Source organism: Rhinolophus ferrumequinum, chromosome 9, assembly GCF_004115265.2.
Source record: "Rhinolophus ferrumequinum isolate MPI-CBG mRhiFer1 chromosome 9, mRhiFer1_v1.p, whole genome shotgun sequence".
NCBI lineage: Eukaryota > Metazoa > Chordata > Mammalia > Chiroptera > Rhinolophidae > Rhinolophus > Rhinolophus ferrumequinum.
Window position 1 is genome coordinate 55,735,510 of NC_046292.1, and position 21,959 is coordinate 55,757,468.

At 36.7% G+C, this 21,959-nt stretch overlaps 1 protein-coding gene across 2 annotated transcripts in view; it reads right to left on the reverse strand.

Moving 5' to 3' along the window:
- The window catches only part of SLC44A5 (solute carrier family 44 member 5), a 318,753-nt gene that overhangs the window by 32,580 nt on the left and 264,214 nt on the right, over window positions 1–21,959 (reverse strand). For both annotated transcript variants that reach the window (XM_033115958.1, XM_033115957.1), the window contains exons 5-10: window positions 19,238–19,322; window positions 12,295–12,423; window positions 11,252–11,312; window positions 7,252–7,375; window positions 5,739–5,822; window positions 2,705–2,817 (exon numbers count right to left, since the gene is read on the reverse strand). In XM_033115958.1, coding sequence (XP_032971849.1) covers window positions 2,705–2,817; window positions 5,739–5,822; window positions 7,252–7,375; window positions 11,252–11,312; window positions 12,295–12,423; window positions 19,238–19,322 — 596 coding nt within the window. The remainder of the gene's footprint in view (window positions 1–2,704; window positions 2,818–5,738; window positions 5,823–7,251; window positions 7,376–11,251; window positions 11,313–12,294; window positions 12,424–19,237; window positions 19,323–21,959) is intronic.

The window sequence follows — 21,959 nt, forward strand, 5'->3', positions numbered from 1 at the left end:
TATCTAATTTCTTGGAGACCTCAATCTGATATTAATAGTTTTTTCTTTTCTTACAAAAGACCATTTTCTTGCATGTTTGGTAATCTTTGATTGTGCCTCATACTTTGTTCATCTTAATCTGTGAGAATTGGTAATCTAAATTGAACATACTTTCACTGAGAAGGGATTTATTTTTGTTTCTGTTGGCAGCCAAAGGGTATTACAAAACTGGGGTCACTTTAGATGTTTTCCAGGATCCCAGGCTTACTTTTAGGTCTGATCCCCTACTCTGCTGCTGGTTCTGGTCTAAGTCTCCTGATGGTAGCACTGGTATGGTCTACCTATATTTTCACATGAATTTCCTACTTGGTTCCCCACTTTTTTAGCTCATGGGTTTAATTTTTTTTTCACTTTGGGGAGATTTCCTTTATTTTCTGTAAACTGATCAAAACAATACATTATATAAAACAATACAGTACAATTTTTATGCCATTATTTCATAGAAAGAGGGAACTTCAGACTATTTAGTTCCTTCATAATTGTGGATGTGAAAGTCTCAGCAGTGTTTTCCTATTTCTTTTTCTATTGCTTTCTCTTTCTCCTTAACGTTTTTTTTTTTTAAGGTATGATCCCTTCCTCAATAATATTCCTGCATAACAGAAACAACAGATATTATTTACTGAACAATTATTATGTGCTAGGCAGCTTTCTAAGTACTTTATGCACATTATTTTATATAATACACATTCCTATTATACAGTTAAGGGAACAATGAATTAGAGAGACTATGTACTTGTAGATCACACGGTTAATATGTGATGAATCTGGAATTGTGCCTTTTTAATCTCTAAATCAGTGCTTGTGATCAAGGTGTTACACAGCCTCTTCTGTGTAACTCTTAACTTGTTCCAGTCAATGCGAATTGTTCCACTGCTATTCATAGGCACTTGACCACAAATAGCCTGGCCTTTTCTCTGGTCAGTATGACACATCTACACTGTTCTTTGCCCTAGGCTGCTGTCAGTAGGAAATGGTTGATTTCCCATGGTATATAAAAAGTCAATTTTCCAAGATAGTAGCAGATGTCAGTTACAGAGAGTCTTATTTACTTACACTTCCCAATCTAGATGGACCTTTCCCCACCCAAGGAATAGCTTCAAGCTTACTTCCACACCATTAATTGTTGGGTTAGCACAACCTATGGCATCAATAGGGAGCTAAAATTGGTTGTTTTACCTGCACGTTTTTATATATTGACCATCTTTCTCGCTTCTGTCATTGTCAAAGTTGGACTATAGCCAATCTCAGATTTTTCTTGCTCCTTAAGACAAGTCAGTGAAATCAATAACAGTCTTTACTACCCTTCCCTTCTTGATGATAATAAAAGAGTGATTGAATCACATGCTCAGAGTCTACGCTGGCAAAGAACAGAGGTTATTTTGAGCTCCAAGCAAAAACATGCAAAAAAAGGCTTTTAAACAAAAAGTTTTCTTGGGAGTTTCTGATTAAGGGACAACAGTTCTGTGTTCTTCCACCAGACTGACCCACCTCTCCGTGGGCAGCTGCACAGAAGAACGGATAAGGAGCACCTGGAGAGACCTGAACCATTGTAGAAACTCACTGAGGACAATAAGGACAGTAACAGTAACCCAACACATATTGAGTGTTTACTGTGTTCCAGGCACTATTCTAAGAGCTTTTTATATTTAGTGTCTCAAAGAATTCTCACAATCTTGTGAGACAAAGATACATACATCATTATGATCATGTTATGGATAAGGAAACTGGCTCTTATAATCATTAAGAAATTTTCCAAAGTTCCCGTTATACATTATAGTGCTGGGATCAGAACTCAGGCTAACTAGACAGCCTGGGGATTCAACTGTATTGCTACACTGTACGTGTACAGCGCTTCTTCTTTGAGTGACAGAAACAGGCAATTGCTATTTTGGGTGTCTGGTACTATAAACTGCATTGTGAATCCAAATGATGTTGTAGGGGAAATCATTCTTTTGAATAGAAACCTCTCAAATTTTCATATATTGGCTCATGCATTTTTTAAGAAGACTGAAAGGAAGCTGACACAAGTACTACACTGTTCCTTGGGAGAGATTTTAGTTCCTTTTTTAGTGTTCACATTGTACTTGTACCACTTTTGGGGGATTGCGTTAGCGGTTAGATTTCAACCTTGAAATAAAGTTAACTCTCCATCCGATGAGTGTAATTCCAAATCCTTGCCTCTAGAGGGTGATGCCTCATTATGGAGTACTGGCCAATTATTAAAGTGTGTGACAGTACCTGGATAAAAGGTATTAAACCGAAAGAGAAAAATGGATCGCACTTCTGTAACTATGCAGGCCTGGCCTTTGAGCAGATAGAAAAGTTAAAGGAATAAAAGAAGTTGTCTGAAATGTTTTTTCATTAACCTAAAAGGGATTCTTTTAACTTCCTTCTTAATACTCATGAGACATAAAACCAAAAGCTGGTAACAAAAAAGAATAGCACATTTTAAAAGCACTTTTTTTTTTTCAAAATAAAGAAGAAAAAGAGTTAGAGAGACAGCATGTGCAAAATTAAATCATTTTTCTCAATTTAACTATTTTTGAGGGGAGCAAAGAATAATTAAATTCACTGCAAGAAAATGCTTTCTGGTAAATTGATAATGGCAACTGAAAATAAACAGATTATTTTGATATTTGGTGATGTTCGGAGGGGTGATACCTACCATAACCTATAACTCCGATCACACCCGACATAAAGACCCAGAAGAGGAATCCAGCTGTGAACCTCAGGAGTATCAGAAAAATCCAACTGAGGAGCATGGCGATTATCAGGCCCCTAGAGAAACAAAACACAACACAAACACGGGGCCACGTGTGCTAAACATAACATAATGAAAACAGCAAGACAACACTTTTTTTCTATTCAAAATAATTCTCAGATTATTTTACTTTACCTAGCTACAGAAACACTTATAATGTTAAAAAGTACAAACAATAGTTTCTGTTAAAACTTTTGTATGAAAAAGTAGGACCATCAGGGAATGTATATATTTCTCATCTCCTTGTGCCTAGGTAAACTGAAATCCAATTTCAATCATTTGTTCAAGGAAAAACACAGTTCCTCCAACCTACAATTTTGGCCTCTCTGCTACAGTCGCCATGTCCTGTTTTTTACCCCTTCACACCTACCCACTAAGTGATAAATTGTAAAACGTATCTATGACGAATTTGCGCTGTTCTAGCTATCTCATGACTAATAGAAACCTTACACAATATAACCATTTAGCAGTAAGGGAACAGTCTTATTACCTAAAGATAAGAAAAACAACTGCTCCACATAGTTCCTGAATCCATGAGTTTGAAGTCATTATCACTATGACCTGATTATCTCTAATAATTTGTGATGTCTGACATCATCAGACGTCTATTTCATGTCCCAAGTGATCTGTAGGCCATTATTTGAAGCCATAATAAGGCTTCTGGATCTCCTGGGCCATATGACTTTTCAAGCAAACAACAGCATGGCTCTTTTCATTCTGTTTTAATTTCTTCTTGGCGTATAAGCTAGCTAGTAGAGATACTTCTGCCCCCCTCCCCCAATATACCCAGATTAAAGTCACACTGGATTCTTCTACATAATTTCATCAAAGAGAACTATTAAGACTGGAAATTTGGCTGATGGCTGATGCTTCTATTAAGAATTGACTCTTCTGGTGGTGCTATCTGCAAGTTTCCAAATATAGCAATAGATATGGTCTGGTACATTTACTGACTTTATTGTCTTTACGTGTGATCTTTAAAAACCAAAATCTTAACAATTGCTGTCACTGGATAGATGACATGCTATCAAAGTCCCTTCTCAGGTCCCAGTCTTGCAGAACCTATGCTTTTAACTTCAGAAGCCATTTCCTTTTAAAAATCATAGATCCTTTAATGCTTAAATATTCAGTATGGTTGAAAGATTATTCCATGGCATAGCGTAAAGGGAATATTCAAAAAGATCAGAGGGGGAAAAAAAGAAATATAGCTGTTTATTCTGTGTATTTTAAATCCCTGCATAAAAATTCTAACCGAATAAACCAGGTCACATAATATCAGTCTTTGGCTTTATATTCATTAAATAGATGAGAATAGAAAAGTTGAAAATAAAGAGAGGTATTTATGTTCTACTGGTGTGAGTAGTGGCTGGGTGAAGAGGGTTTCAGTGAGAGAGAGAAGTGGGCCAGAGAGTCTATCATAATGTATATCTTTACAGGCAGAGTGGAAAAACCAAACAAAAAAAGAAACATGGAAATTATCTAGAGATATTTGGATCTAACAATAGGAAAACTGTTTAACTACCATCAAGTATAGACTATAATCTCTACTCTAGAGATATATCCTAAAATCTTGATATCCACTGACAATAATTACTGTATTGTTTAAAGACAAAGTATCGAAATGAGTAAAATCTCATAAAACTATCTAGATTTACAGCTGTAAAAGTTACTCACTAGTATTTTACACACAATACAATTTGACTTTATTAAGCACCTTATAGGTAAATATATCTGTCTAGTTCCCCTAGTGTTTTTATAATTGTTCCTTGAACCGAGATGTTCTGTGCGTCTTCTATGTTCCAAGAACTATAATAGTAGTTAGGAAAACAAAAATGAATTAGACATAATTACCATGTAAAGAATTCATAGTTTATCAGAGGGCAAGAGACAGGCAAATAAAAAACAAAATGGTAGGTGTTATATAGAAGACAGGCATATATGTTGTGTGTATATAGGTATGTAAACACACAATGAGTATGAAGAACACAGAGGGGAAAGTAATTCTATCTGGAGAAGTCAAGAAAGACTTCATAAATGACGTGAAAGCTGATTTTAAGTAATGAGATAAAGTTGCCTAGGACACAAGGAACAATAATGGTAGGAAAGAGAACAGAATGTGCTAAAACATATGTGTTTGACAAACTCGGGATGGCCATGCTATTTAACGTGTTTAGAATACAGGGTTAATTAAAAATCCTGGGTGGAGATGAATCTGGGAAATTAAGTTCGGCTAGGTTGTAAATAGCCTTGTACGTACCTAAAAATTTTTTCACTTTATTCTTTGATTACTAGGGGACAATAGATGCTTTTAAGACACAAGAAGGTGACACAAGAACCAGATAATAATGACATGCTTAGATATATCAAACAGTTTTACCCACTCTAGTAGTATGACTGCATTTTCCATACCTTTTAAGAGTGTAAATCTTATGCCTGAAAATTTTAAATTTCCTCTTTTTACATATATATTTTTTAGCTCCTCATTAAGTACAGTGACCTTTGATGATGATGGTAACAAACATTATGTGGATGGGATGTGTTAAAGAATAAGGATGATTCCTTAGAAGTCAAGGAAGGACAAATGAGAAAACAAGACTAGAGAAATAACACTGCATCCACTGTAACATGTGATGAGCAGCAAATATACTATAGATGCTGACTGTACATGACTTGAAGTATACAAGTATGTTTATAAGAGTACTTTTACTAGTAATTTAATGAATACAATTAAAATTTACACCCACAAATTTATATTAACACTGGGCATATTTCCAAATATTTTTGCCCCATTTTCACTCAATATGAAAAAAGGAAATGGCAGAAACTGAGATCTGAGTCAACCTTTCATTCATGAATATAAATGGGGAATTTGAAAAAAGAGTTCTATAAAGATAAAATCAGAATGGGACTGGGGAAAAACATCTATGTTTTCACTTACATGAGAATCCAATACCAAGTTGTTGCATAGTCTTCAAACAGTCTCATTCCAAGTGACTTTGCATCAAGGATTTTATTGATATGACTAAATTCAAAGAAAGAAAAAAATCAATTATTTTTTGACTACCACTAAGTAGAAATCTTCTTGCTATGATAAAAGGGATTTTGCAAGCTGCTGTTGAAAGCATATTTTTAGAATCATTTATCAGTAGTTACTCTTTTCCTACCCACAACAATTCACAAGATGTCATTTTGGTAAACCTACAAAGGTGGCTATATCTACACACAGAGAGAACATGGCTTTCAAAAATGGTGTACAGATCCTTTCCCAATGTATACGACATGCCCTCAGTATTGCAGAAACCTCACCATATGAAACAAATTTAAATGTTAAGATCAGCTTTTAACGTACAAAATCAATAAAGAATGAACATCATCTTTAATTCACCTTCCTAATCCTCTGACAGCTCTGTAGCAGGAAGGCACATGAGGCACGCGCAGAAAAGTGCACAAATAATTAATGCCCAGTTTGATGAATGATCAAAGTGAACGCCCTTATGTAACTACAGTATTGTCATCCCTTTCCCCGTGTGTCCCAATTACAACACCACTCCCTTCCCGTAAAGGAACCACAATCCTGACTGTTAATAATATTTCCTAGTTTTCTCTTTAGTTTTACCTCTTCTATATGCATCACAGGGTTATTTAACTCAGTGGTGTTTGGTTTTGAAATTTTTTTATCAATGGAATTGTACTGGCATTATTTTGTGATTTCTTTCACACAACTTTACATTTGTGAAATCCATCCATGTTGCTATTATGTTCTAAATATGCAGGAACTGCACTATTCTATTTGGACTGCTAAAGTCTTCCAAGAAAGGAAAATACAATTGTAGAATATCTTTAATTTTCATTTTTAATTCAACAACCAAGCAATGCATTGACACTCTAATTGTGCACACATGTATGTGTGTTTGTGTGTACCCAGGGAATTACATTTCCCAATAATGTGGAATACCATGATGTGTACAGCCAATGGAAACAATAAATTCACTTCATTGTATTTAGTATGTAGAAATTTGATACAGTACTGAAATAGCATTGTCATGGTTGTTTTACCTTTCTTAAGGCCCTTTCCCTTTAAACCATCTGGCAGTTTCATTATTTCAGTCATTTTTTTAAAATGGTGCTTTAAAAAACATTTTTTATTATGTTCATTCAAAAATGAATTATCTTCAGGTCTGCCAGTACATTTCCTGATGTCTCATTTCTATACCTGTTGATAATGAAAGATTTAACTATTTTGAAAAACATGACTGTTCTTTCTGATTTCTCCCGGTTTCTCTTTTAGATGCTTTTCTTAATGAACACATATGAAGTTCTCCAATCCACAGTGACACGTATACTTCATAACATATAATTCTTCCTGTATGACCATTAACCTAATGGAAGCTTTAGTCTTAGGTACAAAATGGGATGCATCAAAACTGAAAATAGAAATGTAACAGACATACTTTGCAGCTTCCCTGAGTTCTACAGCATTTCTTGTCTTTCCCTTCCCATCTTCGAACATTGTCTTATTTCCTACCGTTAAAGTGCCATTTTCAGTAGAGAAGTCAGGGAAACATCTCTGGAGAACTGTAAAAATAAATTAAAATTATGGTAATCACTTTTCTACTCCTTCCTACATGATGTCTTCCCTTTCTTAAGTTTTCTGTTATTTATAACCAAGTTCTTGCTAGACAATGTGCAAATTGCTCAATATAGATAATTCCTCATTTCTTGATGACCAAAAGATTTTCTGATTGTTCTAAGACTGACACAGAAAGCAAATATGGTCACAATCTGAAGCTACATTCTACACTTGATTATTTTATTCCTGGTATATTCATCAGCTAGCCATAAGTAAGACACACAGCACAGGATTTTAAAGAATACTGATGATGTATCTCTCATGGTGAACACATTTTTAAAAAGGCTACACCTACCTGTATGACTGGATGAATTTAGTTTTGTTATTTAAAAAAAAAAAAAGCTTAGATACTCCTCGAGAGAAACCTTGAAACTGGAGATTAGTGAATAATTCCTTGGGGAATAAAAACCAGCTCAAATTTTAGGCTACTACTGAGACAGCTACATTTTTATTTGTAAAGTTTTAATAATAATTTGTCTCCCTTCTATCTTTCTCATTTACATGGCTTTATGAAAGGGCTGGAAATGGAAATTCAAAAGCTATCAAAAAGAAGGCCCACACTTTGTAGACTAGTATAATTTCTGAGAAAACTCATCGTTCAATCTTCTGTGTGTTTATTTTGATTAAGTATAATCTTTGCCTCATTACAAAAATATGTTTAATTTTAAATGAAGTGGGAAAAGAAATCAGAAATGGATCATTTACATATTTTTTCGTATAAGAAGCACATTGGTTCGTATACCTGGCTGGGAGCTTCCCAGATGTAATCTGAAACCAGTCCTCATAAGTGGGGGGCAAGGAGAAACTAAAGAACAAGACAGACTTCTGCAGATTGGCAGATGGCATTTTTAATAAGCATGGGAACTTACTTACGAGGCTTGGTTTGGGCAGCTGCAATATGAGAGGATTTTCACACCCACCCCCCAAACATAAAAAAATATATATATGAATAAAGAACATATAGTTATACGCTATTCATACCAGATGAGTCTGTTACTGCATCGTCTTTATTAAATCATGAAGACAAAAGTGAATGCCATGATTGTTCTAACCCCCAGCTCAGGCGACTTAGTAAATCGATAGTTCAGATCATGGGCCCCTTGGTTAAAAAAAAAAAAAAAAAAAAAGTCGCAGATTCTGGAAATCATTGTCTTAACCTGTGTTTTTGTCTTGCACGTGCCTGTATTGGTGCCGTGTATCTGCCTCCAATGCAGCAGTCAGATAGCCACCAAGGAAACCACCTCCATGCTAATGAAACCCCTTGCTGACTCCTCAGGGCACATTGCAGAAGAGAGCATGTGATTGCATGAGCCGGCCACAAGGGGTAGAATGCTGGAGAAGGTCATCAAAAAGATGTAACCTCTGGTTTGACCCACTTGCTGGACCTGGGCAATTAGAGGCTTCCCAACCCCTGCCTTGTGCTTAGAATGTGCTCTCTGCTTGCCCTTCCCACGCTACAAGATGCCCAAGGACACAGTCTTGAGATAAGAATGTGGTAATGAGACTATCTGGACGAGGCATGTCACTGAACCCTGCTAAGGCCTCTATATAAACTTTTAAGATTTGGCAGTAGGTGCAGAAAACTATTTGTCTTGGGGTCACCTGTCTTTATAAAGACTTTCCTGACTGTCCTGGTTGTCAATGATCTCTTGTATCCCTACCTCCATCTTCTGTTGCACTATAATATGGCTGATTCCTTCAGTATCCTCCATGTCTTTCCCCTTCTCTTCCCTGGCAAAATTGACACAGTAATCTGGACCAGCTGCTTCTAGTCCCAATTAATCCAATCGTATTCTGCCTCCACCACTCCATGGAAAGTATCCTCCCAGTAATCCCAATGACCTAATTGCCAAAACCTCCAAATATATTTTAGTCTTCATCCTGCTCGAACCCATTACCTAGCACAGTTCTTGGTATATTGTAGAACTCAGTAAATATTTGCTGTTGAATGAGTTCACTTTTTTAAGTCTTTGACATAATAGACAACCGCTGTCTTTTGAAACCCTCTTCCCTTGCCTTACATGTCCAGATTCTCTCCTGCCCTCCCTGTGCCTTTCTGAGTACTCCTCCCCTTTTCCATTGCTTAAAGATGACTTCTCCCATCCACAGTCCCCCGATCTTATTCTACACATTATTTCTAGGCAGTATGTCATCTAATTTGTTAGCTTCAATTACTAAAAATGCTCAATATGTATTTGGAAAATAGAGAAAAAGTGAAGGTACCAAGCTATACAGAGTTTTACCACCCACAGTGAACTGTATTAATATTTTAGTGAATTTCCTCTCAGTCTTTCCTCTACAAGAAAAAATTTTTTTGAGAGTTATAACCATATAGCACATGCAGTGTTCTCCCTTGTTTCTTTCTTAAATGTTACTTATTACCTTTTATGAACACTTTGATAAGTGAATTTTATTAGCTGCATACTATTCTATTAAGTACTATAGTTAATCCCCTACTGGGGGATGCACGTTGATTGCAATGTTTACCTTAGTATCTCCTTCACTAGACGCCTTATTCATTTTTTTTTTTATCACCAGTGTACATTTTATATTGTGTGACTCAACCAAACTGTACTTGTAAGGACAGGGACTATGCCTTATACTTTTATACCTATTATATCTTCAGTGACTAATGAGTTATTTTTACTTTTTTGCATAAAAATGTGTAACACTGTTCTTGCTACAGACACTTGTTGTCTAAGGCTTCCCAGTAAAAGTCAGTTGCTTGTGGAACCTACATCTTTGCTTCAGAGTCTTTAGTGACCCAGTTAACAGTGAGGGACTCCTATACGACATGGTGTTTGGTGGCAACTACTTCAGTGGCACCTAACTTTCTGCTCAAACTGGTGACTACTGTCTTTCTTCCATTTAAAAAGAAATATATACTCATTTGGAAAAATGGAGAAATGGAAAAAAAAAGAAAGAAGAGAGAAAATGCCCAATGTTTTGCCTCCTCCAAAACAATCACTTAATATTTTTGCATATTTCTTTCCAATCTTTTTTCTTTGAATAGTTTTTTTGTTGTTGTTTATTTTAATTTATACATGCTTGTTATTTTAATGCATACAGAACTTTGCATTTTATTTAACATATACACAATATTTATCATATTTAATAATTCTACAATATTTCATTTAATGAATATATCATAATTTTTTAAAGCATTTTCTTGCTCTTGGGCATTACAGTGTTTGCTATATCTTTATTTTTTTTGGGGGGGAGTGGGTTCTTTGGAATAACATTGTGGTGGATATCTTTATGTAAATTTTATTCTCTGTAGATAGAAATTATATCTGTAAGAAAGGAAAATGAGTTAAATGAAATTTATAAGTTTTAAAGAAATAAAATATTGAATCATTTAGGAGATATATCAATATTTCAAATTTCAAATTATAAAGACAAGTATATGTCCTACTCTCATGCCCTAAGCAATTTCTGAACAAACTTTTTGGCTGATTTCTGGGGTTGGTGTGTAATAGTGTGTCTCTCTGTGTGCTTATGTGTGCTCACAAAGCACCAAATAATCAATCTGATTGGGCTTTCAAAAATCAATTTTCAATCTGTTTGTTGTATGTGTGTTTATGCAGCTAAACTCCAAAACTCTCAGAACTCCAGTGGAACTAACCCTGTCTGGAGTCAGGAGAATGGGCTGTAGCTTCGACTTTCTTCCTAATGAACTCTAGGATCTAATTAACTCTGGGATCTTGGCAGGTCGTAGAACTGTTCTTGGACTCAGTTTCATCAAATGTGAAATAAGGGCACTGAAGTAAATAACTTCTTCATAGAATCTGTGTTTCTAAGGTAAAATAATAACCACTTACAAGGTTTGCTTGGAAAAATCGCTGCTGGACAATCATCATCCATTAAAATTTGTGAGAGAGACTAAAATGGAAGGAAGAATATGTTAACATTTCAAAGGCTATATGATGACAACTTTTAGTCTCAATATAAAAAAAAGGTGTCCTTTAAAAATTCAGTTGCATAATAATCTCATTATTCCAAATTACTCCCCTAATAAAAGTAATTATAAGATTATCACATCCACATACTTGTTTGACAAATTGTTCTTACATTGACTAACTGGAATTCAATCAAATCAACAATAACAAAACCAGACTCACTGAAACCAAGGCACATCTCTTAAGATATGTATATTTTTCTTAGTCACATCCTGAGTCTCTAATCCTTACATTTTGTTTTGGACATGCAGCATCTTCTCTAATTTAGAAGCCATTAATACTAACTAAAATAATAAAGCTTTAGATTCCCTTATAAACCTTACACTTAGGTAGGGTTTTGGGGATTTTTAAATTTTATTTTTATTTATCTTTTTATTTTTTTTAAGGAGGGCACAGCTCACAGTGACCCATGCAGGGATTGAACCAGCAACCTTGGTGTTATTAGCACCACGCTCTAACCATCTGAGCTAACCAGCCACCTTTGGGGATTTTTTTTTAATGAAAAATTATCAAACTGGGTTTGGAAGTAAAATTCTACTCGTTGTTAAGTAGCCAAGGAACTTCAACACTGCATTAATGAAATGGTGACTGCAAATGACATTAGATCTTAGTAGTTCTCAAAAGCAAAAAATCCATCCAAGTAGAGAATTGGTTGGTGTCAGGAAAGAGTTGAAACTAACTTACCAGACTTAACAGTCTTGCATAATGCCTCCAAGTCTACAAAATGATTTGCTATAAATGGTGTATCTGTTTTGCATGTACACATGCATTTGTGCACAGGTTTTAATGGAATGGTATCATTTCCTAGAATACATCGGAGCTTTTCCAGTTACAAATACTCATGTTAGTTACACTTAAGATTGAAACCAAATAAATTCTCTAGTTTTAAACTTAAACACACATACCCTGTCAGGCTTAGGAAAAGGTGACTTGCAGAACTGGCTATAGTATGTCCAAGAGTTTTTGTCTTTTTTGGATGGAAACTGCGTTTCTACATAGGTTAAAAATTTTTCTGGGCACTTGGATACACAGATCTGTGAAGAAAAGAAACACAGTGGTGGAAACTGAGTTGAGTTGAACAAACCAAGGAAGTATCTATAAGGTTAAACTTCTAAATTATCTACCATTATAAAGAGCAAAGCACCAGTTTCCATCTAAGAAACTAAAATCAACTTTCTAATCTTATTGTAAAAAATGATTTGATGTACTAGATATCAGACTCTACTTCTTGCCCTTTGATGTTGACGTTCTGTTAAAACATAAGATGCTGTACAATGATGGACTTATTTTTAACTTCTGATTTCAGGATAATTGTAGCACTACTTGCAGTTCTGAGAAATGATAGAGTCCAGGTACTTTTCACCCAGTTTTGCCCAATAGTAATAATTTGCATAAATATAGCACAACATCACAAATAAGAAACTGACATTGTTATAATCCATTAATATTATCCGGATTTCACCAGTTTTACATGTATTTATTCTGTGTGTGTGTGTGTGTGTGTTTATGTGCAGTTCTATGAAATTTTTTCAATATAAATTCATGTGACATCTATCACAGGACAGTGATGGACTTTTAATAAAACATTTTCTTATGATTTTCTGAATAGTAGATAAGAGTATAATGCAAGCTTAATTTTGCCTGTGTAGTTTATGCATTTTCAGGGTAGAATCTTCCTTCCTTTCCTATATGTGAATAAAATGGTGATTAAAAGTGCTTCAAACATTGATAATTTATGCCACAAATAACTACCGTGTTTTTCTGAAAATAAGGCCTACTCGGACAATCAGCTCTAATGCATCTTTTGGAGCAAAAATTAATATGAGACCCGGTATTATATTATATTATATTGTATTATATAAGACCTGGTCTTGTATTATAATAAAATAACACCGTGTCTTATATTAATTTTTGCTCCAAAAGACGCATTACAGCTGATTGTCCGGCTAGGTCTTATTTTCGGGGAAATACAGTATCAGTGCCAGTGAATTCTCAACAATTCTCAAAACATCATTGGGGTTTTATTACCATAAGAAGCTAACACAATTAGGGCTATTAGCAGCAATCAATCATTTTAATAGTCTTAGCAACACCAGTCGAATGTGGGCAGACAGGTCACCGATGCAATTATTTTGCACTAATGAACTTTGGGGACCTATCAATGCCAAATCAGATCACTATGCTAGTCCATAGAACCACTGTGGAATGACTGAAATCCAATTAGTAACTCGGCGCAGAGAAAGCAGAATCAGAAAAGATGCGCTGTATTGGTTTTGCTTTTGTTTGCAATAATATTTTTTAAAAGATTATATTAAGTCAGGAGATTTGCAACCAATCCTCTGCCTTCAGTTCCTCCTTGTGAAAGTCTCCTCCACTCTGACTTGTTCCATCTCCCTACTGTACACTTTGCTAACTGTTTTCACTGGCCAGATTCCAGCTCAACCTCCACTGGCAATTAGGTAAAAACACTGCTGCTGAGCTGACATCTCTTTCACATCTTTGAGTCACATTTCTGGGGTACACAAGGACATTTGGTGTCCACCCCACAGCTAAGGTAGTAGGTAGAAAACTAAATGGACACTTCAAATCTCACACTTCATATTCTTTTGTAGTAACAGCAGTCCAATTCCTTCTAGAACTTTTGACAACCCATCTCCACGTTCATGCCTTCATATGTATTTTCTCTTTTTCAGTCTCTCATACACATTTGTGCACACATACACAATCACATACACACACTCATACACCTCTAGAGGAATTATCGAAAGTTTCACAGCTTTCTATGAAAGCTGAAGAACTGTTTAGGGACATTCGCAGCATTCAACATGGTCACATTTTTTTGGAAGAAGGCTAAGGTTATTATCAATGCAAATGCCCCAAAGTTCACTCTGATTGGAGCTAAGCTAATAAGTCATTAAAATATTAGGACATACTTCACAGACATTTAGGCTTTGATAATTTACTAAATAACTTTGAAAGATAACTAAACTAGTTCCCCTATTGGACGCATTTAAGTGGATTTCTAAAAGTGAATACTGAACGTACTAATGCTTTCACAGGCTTTAGATGGTGGTAGGAACTACTGAGTTAGGGCCATGATGATTTATATACTTACAAATATACACATATACAATGTATACTACACATATAAAAGTACTGTGTATGCAACACATAAAAGAATGTAATTAAAATGGTAAAAAAAAAAAAGTGGTTTGTTAAAGAGAAGCACATCAAATTTCATTCCAGAAACAAAATGAGCAGTTAAAAAACAATATAGCAACTGCTCTTTACTCTCTGCCTCTATCAGACCAATTTGTTCTCTTCAAATAGGGTGCTGATTAGTAGCAATCAGTGTATAATTAGCCAAAAATGAAGGTCACATTGAGGTTGGGTATCCTTATTGATCATAGTCTGTCCTTTAAATGCTTGTGACACATATTTGGACCAGACTGGCAGTTAACAAAAAACCTAATACATAAAAATGGGGCTTGGATCACTAGATAAATTATTGCCTGACAGATTAAAAGCAAGTCTGCTTTATTGACAGCTAAAATATATTCTGACTCAGTTCTGAATCTTTGAGTAACCACAAAGAGGAACTCTGAATATAATTTTTCATCATTACTTTTACTTACAATTCATATATGTTTAACACTCTAATACAAATTAGGATGTGGTGTGTGAAAGAGACAGTTACATTGAAGGTTAAAACAATACATTTGCTGTGAAGAAAGGATGAGCTAGTAAATTTATGAAACAATAAAAAAGCATAATGTGTAAGGATTTTTGTTTGTTTGTTTCATCATGGGAATGATAGATTTATATAGTATAGTGGAAAAATTCCTAGACTGGGAGTAGGAAGATCTTCTTTCCTTCTTTCCCTTCCTTCCTTCCTTCCTCCTTCCTTCCTTTCTTCCTTCCTTCTTATTGATCACCTACCCTGAGCCTGTACTAGGCACTGGGGACACATTAGTGAACAAAACTGATAAAAATCCTTGCCCTCAAGCAGTTTACCTTCTAGTAGGGGGAGGCAGTTAACAACAAATAGGTAAAATTGCGTGTTATAAGACGGCAATAAATGTTATTGAGAAAACAAAAAGAAAGGAGGCTAGAGGATGAAAATTAGCTGGGTGGGATTCCAATTTTAAATAGGTAGTCAAGGTAGGTCTCACTACAAAGGTGCCATTTGAAAAAAGACTTGAAGAAGATGAGTGATCAAGACACAGTTATCTTAAGAAAGTACCGTAGGCAGGGAAATGAGCAAAGTCTAAGGCTCTGAGCCAGGAGCGTTCCTGGATCCTTTGAACAACAAATGGCCAATGTGACAAGAGTGCAGTGATCAGAGGGAGAGTAATAACATATTAACAGTGGTCAGAGTTAGGCAACCAGTAAAGGAGCTTGTAGGCCATGGTTAGGATTTTGTCTTTTAATCTGAGTAACTTGGGAAGCTATGGCATTGGGGGTGAACAAAGGAGAGATATAACATATTTCCGGGGTTACACTGGCTGCTAGATGGAAAAAAGACTGTAGGGGTTGGGGGTGGGGAGAAGGATAGAGGCAGAGAGACCCGTCAGGAGGTCACTGAACTAGTGTAGGGGGAAAAAAAGGCATCTCCTTGAAAAAAAGAAGAAATAATGAAAAGTAGTTTGGTCCAGGGTATATTTTCAATGGCGACCAGAGGAATTAGCTAACAGCTCAAACATGAGTGTGAGAGAAAGAAGAATCAGAAATGATTCCATGGTATTTGGAGTTGTCCTTAAGTGAAATAGGAAAGACTGCTGGGGTTGGGGAACAATGTTAGGGATGAAGTCAGAGATTAGGATTGAGTTTTGGAAATGTTAACTTTGAGATGCCAACTAAATACCATCTAGAGACATTGCACAGGTGGTTAGATATAGAGATCTGGGATTCAGGGAGCGGACTTATCTGGGACTATAAATCAGGTAAGGCAACATATAGATGGTGTTAAATCCACAAGACTAGGTGAGACAACCAAAGGAGGAAATGTAGATTTTGAAGAGGACTAAATTTGGCAGAGGAGGGAACTCCAATGTTTAGAAGATGTTGGAAGGATAGAGAGAAACCAGCAAAGGAGACTGACAGGGAGCGGCCAGAGAGTTGGGAGGAAACATTAGAACATTGTGCCCTGGAAGCCCAGTGAACAAAGTATTTTAAGGAGGAGGGGTTGATTAAATAGTGCTGTTGGATCAAGTAAATGTGGATTGAGAACTGACCGCTGGTTTAATGATATGGAGATCAATGGTAATATTTTGAGGAAATTAGAGTGGAAGTAAAAGCCTGAATGAGAGTGAGAAGAGAGGGATTTAGACACACTGAGTATAGACTTTTCTTTTTATGAGCTTTGGGGAAAAAAAAAAGAGGGGCACAGAGATATGGAGCAGTAGCCGAAAGAGGATGTGGGAACCAAGGAGGTAATTTTATAAGATGGAAGAAATAACAGCATGTTTGTATACTGATGGGGATGATTTATTAGAGAATGAAAATGGTAATAAAAGAAAAAAACAGGAAATTTGTGGAGTCAGGGTATGCTTGAGTATGTGAGGGAAGATAAGATCTAAGGCACAAGTGGACCGGCTGGCCTTAGGGGCACAGGCAGTTCACCCCCAAAAGAAGAGGAAAGGCAGAATAAATATAGGAACCTAGATGACAATAAGTAGGCAAGGTATGTCAGTGTGGGAGCTTCTAAAAGTTGTCTTCTGAATGTTTATACTTCCTCAGTGAAATAGGAAGCAAAATCAGAGGCTCACATGAATATTGGCAAGGAGGGCTTGGAGGTTGGAGGTGAGATAAAAAAGTGAGAAATTATTTTCTAGGACAGTAGGCTCAGTGAATGGAAAAGGGGTCTCCAGTGTGGTGTGGGACAGCATATGGGCCCATGTGAAGTTAGTTGTCCTGAAGTTAAGGGACTGGTGTGTGTGTTTTCTCCAAGAAAACACAGCTGCCTGGATTCAGGCATGGAATAGGCAGAGCTACATTTAGCCAGGAATGAGGTCTGGCCCAGGAAGTACAACTAAGAGGGTGGGGCAGAGAAATTGAGAGCTTTTATATAGGGGAGTGGTTTTAAAGAGAGACCAGAGCATCTACGTCAGGTAAAGAGAAGATGAAAATATGAGGGAACTGAGGGATACTTGGAAAGCGTCAGGATCAGCAATTTGTAGGTCCTGGTAAGGTAGAAGAATCATTGGAATGTTAGAGGAACTGACGTGATCAGATAGTGGGATGTTTGAAATTGAGATTACAAAGGGTGAAATTGAGATTACAAAGGGTGAAATTGAGATTACAAAGGGTGAAATTGAGATTACAAAGATGGTAATTACTGGTACAGACAATATCAAGGATCTGACCTTGGGAGTCGGTGGCTGTGGTAGAAAAGAAGGTCTGTAAGAGAGGCAGTCACAGAACTAAGAGGCCAATATCCCAAGTTGGTTTTAGTCTCTGCAGGAAATAAAATATCAAAAGTCTTTGAGGGAGATGAAGAAGAAAGAATGGAAGCAGATTTACAAACAAATTCTAGAAAAGATCTTTGGGTATGGTTTATTTGCACATGGAACCAAGAAGAAGCAATTTAAGTCAGTAGCTACTAAGTTTTTGAGATAGTTGTACTGCCAAAGAATTCATGAACTAACCTGAAAAGGCCTTTGACTATTAAAATAATCTCTGAGGTGCTAAAACTTGCACAACAGGAAGAGAGCTTCAAAGCTGGAGGGATATTTCCAGTGTTCAGCAATGGGGTGGCCCTGAGGCTAATGAACACGAAATAACCTCCCAGGTGGTTGACAAGGACCATAGGATGCAATGGATAAGGGAGTTCCTCTCGGAGAACACAATCTATATTGAATAAAGGACTCTTCTCCAGTGCCGCGTACCAGAGACCACTATGTATTTCTCACCCCTCCCTTTCTGAATGGGTTTGTATTCTACATTTCCTAGCCTCATTGCCCATTGTGCATCAAGACCTGATGGAGAGACTGTATGCATCACCCAGAGATCCTGGATTTGGGTTAAAGACAGTACTACATGCGCCTCTGGATTGTCTCCCGTGGGAAAATGGTGGTTCTGGAGGACAGAGGGTTAGACTATGGAAGACAACTAAATGCTCACTGAAGTTTGTGACTCTTGTTCCATTGGTTCCACAGCACAGAAGAGGCTGCTCAGCCCACAACTACCTTGCTTGATTCTTTTCTTCTTGCATCTAGATGTGAACAAATAAAACTAAGGTGTCTATGGCATATGAGCAGCAATGCAATGTGTGATACTTCTGATCCAAGGCTCCTAAGAGCAGGGGTGCCTTATTCAGCCTCTGTGTTTCCTCCTGCGGTTGGATGCAGATAATAAGGACCTAAGGGGTGGCAGAGCCACCAGAGGAAAGGAGCCTGGAGGAGAGTTATCCACTGACCACAACACCTTCTTATACCGTTAGATGGCCTAAAAGAAGTCACTGAAAAACAGGTTGATTAGTCACAGCAGCTACTTTTACTCTTTATAATACTGATTTGGAGAAAAAAAACCTCTACTTCTCTGGGTTGTAGTTTGGTCATTTATAGAAATAGGTAGTTGGACAAGACAATCACTGAGGTGCTTCAGTGATGCTAAAATGATTGATTCCTGCTTCATTTTGATTGTATATGAACAAATATGAGCTCCTACTCATGTCTTCTCCCCTTCCGTAAATTCATCATTAAACACCCACCCACACACACACACACACACACACACACACACACACACACAGAATGCAAATAGAATTTCTGACTTTCAGCCAAGAATGTTCGAAATAGCTAACAACATCAGAATGACTTTTTAAAAATTTTTTTATTTTTGCCTTACCTGGGTAGTAGGGCACTGTAGGTTTACCATCACAGAGGGACTAGTACAGCTGAAGAGGTTAAAATAAAACAAAATGCTCTTGTTCCTGTTAAGAAAACAATACAAAATAATCTTTTTGTGACTGTGGAAATGCTACATAACTTTCAGACTACACTTTTAATATACTATGACCTTTAAAACATGGCTTTATTTTCTCTAGATAGCTGCAATAGAGTCCCCAACTCCATTTTTAGCTGCCTAACTTTTAAAGTACCTTTTGGTAATAGTAAAAAGTTGAAATAATCAAATTGTCCATCAATAGGGGATTGGTTAAGTAAAAAATTCTACATTTATGAAACGGAAGATTATGTTGCCATTGAAAATAATGTTGAAGAAAATGTTTAAGGGATGGAGAAATTCCCAATATATTAATTCTAGGAGGCATGTTACTAAAGAGTATTAAGATATAATTTGATTTTAATTTTGTAAAAATAGCTGTAACATTATATGCAAAAACAAATTATTATATTTGAATGGTAGAATTATATTTGTTTAATTTTTGGTACTTTTCTGGAGTTCCTAAAATAAGCATGTACTACTTTGGTAGTCTGAGAAAAGCTAAATTGAGTGGCATTTCCTCTCTGCTCAAAATTACGGTCCGTGGCATAGTAATGGGACAGGTTGATATCCATTATCACTAGCACGAGTGAAGTATCCTTCTGCCACTTGGCAAACCATGGTTGTCTTTTGAATCTCAATTTCCTCAGCAGTAGAATGGAATAAGACCAGCCCTACCTACTTCAGAGAGGTGTGGGGAAGACATAAAATAATGTGTAGTGGACTCAAGATAAGTGCTTGTCCAACTTTAGTATGCATCAGTAAAATTTGGAGCATTTGTTGAAAATCGTGATTCCTGACTCCTCCTCAACCATTGAGAGCCCAAATCCCTATGGGGCCCCGGAATTCACAGTTTTCTCCTATGCGCCCCAGTAGATTCAGATACAGGCAGTCTATAAATCACACCTTGAGAGAAGCCCTAAACATTTGAGAAGAATATTCCCAGCACCTTGTCAAGTCCTTAATTAATTAATGAGACTACATACATAACATAAAATGTATAATAGGCTGTTGAATATGATTCAGAATCATCAAGGAGGATCCAAATCTAGGGATAAAGAAAGCTCTCCACAAAAAATGTGGGCTTGATTCTTGCATCACTTCTACCCTCATCCTGCCCCTGTCTACGTAAGCAAAAGGTGGCAGGGAAGGAGGTGGATTGAAAACATTGGAGATGACAGAATACAATAATCACAATTAAGAGTATTTTCTACCTCATCCTCATCGAAAGCGTGATTGTTCCCAATTCCAAGTTATAGAGGGCTCTGAGAGAATTTCTCATAGAGACTGAAGGTACCTATAGGAAGGGCAGACCAGTATTCCATTTTCCAACTGGACATCTCTTATGTGGCAGACTGACTAGTTAGCCCTCTGTGCCCATTTTAGTGGGGAGGAATGAGACCCAAAGACCACTGAGAGTTGAAAAAAGCCAATGAGATAGAAAGAGGGCAGTGCTGAAGTAGCCTGTTATGGAAGAGTCAAGTAAATGGGGTTGGATTTCCCTGGTGGTACCTCATCTGACAACAAGAAACTGGAGGTGAATCACTGGAGATGGTGAATCACTGAAGCTGAAGGGGTTGAGAGGAGGGCAAACCAAAGCTGATTTCTCAAATCAAAGAGCTATAAGTGAGGACTTCCCCCAGAGAATTTCCACTTGTACACCGTGAGAGAACCAGGCTTTGGTGCTGACCCCAAAGAGGGTGTTGATGGCTAGTTTAGTTATGTCTTAGCTGCAGTAGCAACAACCATATGGATCTAGGGAAATGATGAGGAAAATGACACACTCCTTCTCCTTCCACCTCTCACAACACAAAGGAACAGCTGGAACCAGACGTGAGGGGAAGAGAAAGGAAACAGACAGGCTCTCTCTTCCACTCTAAGTTTCCTCCCAGAGTTCAAACCTGAGCTAGGGGATTAGAAGAAATGGGATTCAAATTTTAGATCGGATTACACTGAACATCTTTAGTAACAGTAAGCATGTGGAAGTCTACCTGTGATGCCAAAGTGAGAAGAGATATTTGAAAAAATATTAATAAAGTCAACAATAGGGAAAAAATAAACCCATTTCATGTTTGTAATCCCATCGAATTCAGATGGCTCAAGATCTGGTTATAAATTCATACATAATACACACAAGGCTGCTTCATGATTCCACAAGACTCAGCTTGGCTCTTTCACCACCCAAGCAGCTATATCACCCACACCGTCTTATGATGCATGTGATTCAAATTTGTACCTAAGCAAATGAATAAATCAATGCATGTCATGGATCATTGGAGTCTCTTAGGAGTAGTTAAAGCTGTGAATGGTAAATCAGTGTCAGGAGTCCCCGTAGGTAAAATTGATTTATAACCTGCAAAATGCTACATAAACTCAAGTTATTCACCAGATTATGCTATCCTCAAGGGTAAGGTTTATACCTTATTCATCTTTATATCCCCACCTTGCCAACAGTTAGCCTAGTACTTGGCCCATTCTAGGTAGTTATCAAATGTTGTGGAATGAATGAGACAAATTCCAGAATAGGTTGCTCAAAATTTTAGAATCCTTAAAATCCTTAGTTTTGCAGCACTAATCTATAGTCATTCTATTACAGTCTGAGTAATATCCTTAAGCCTCAGTGGAT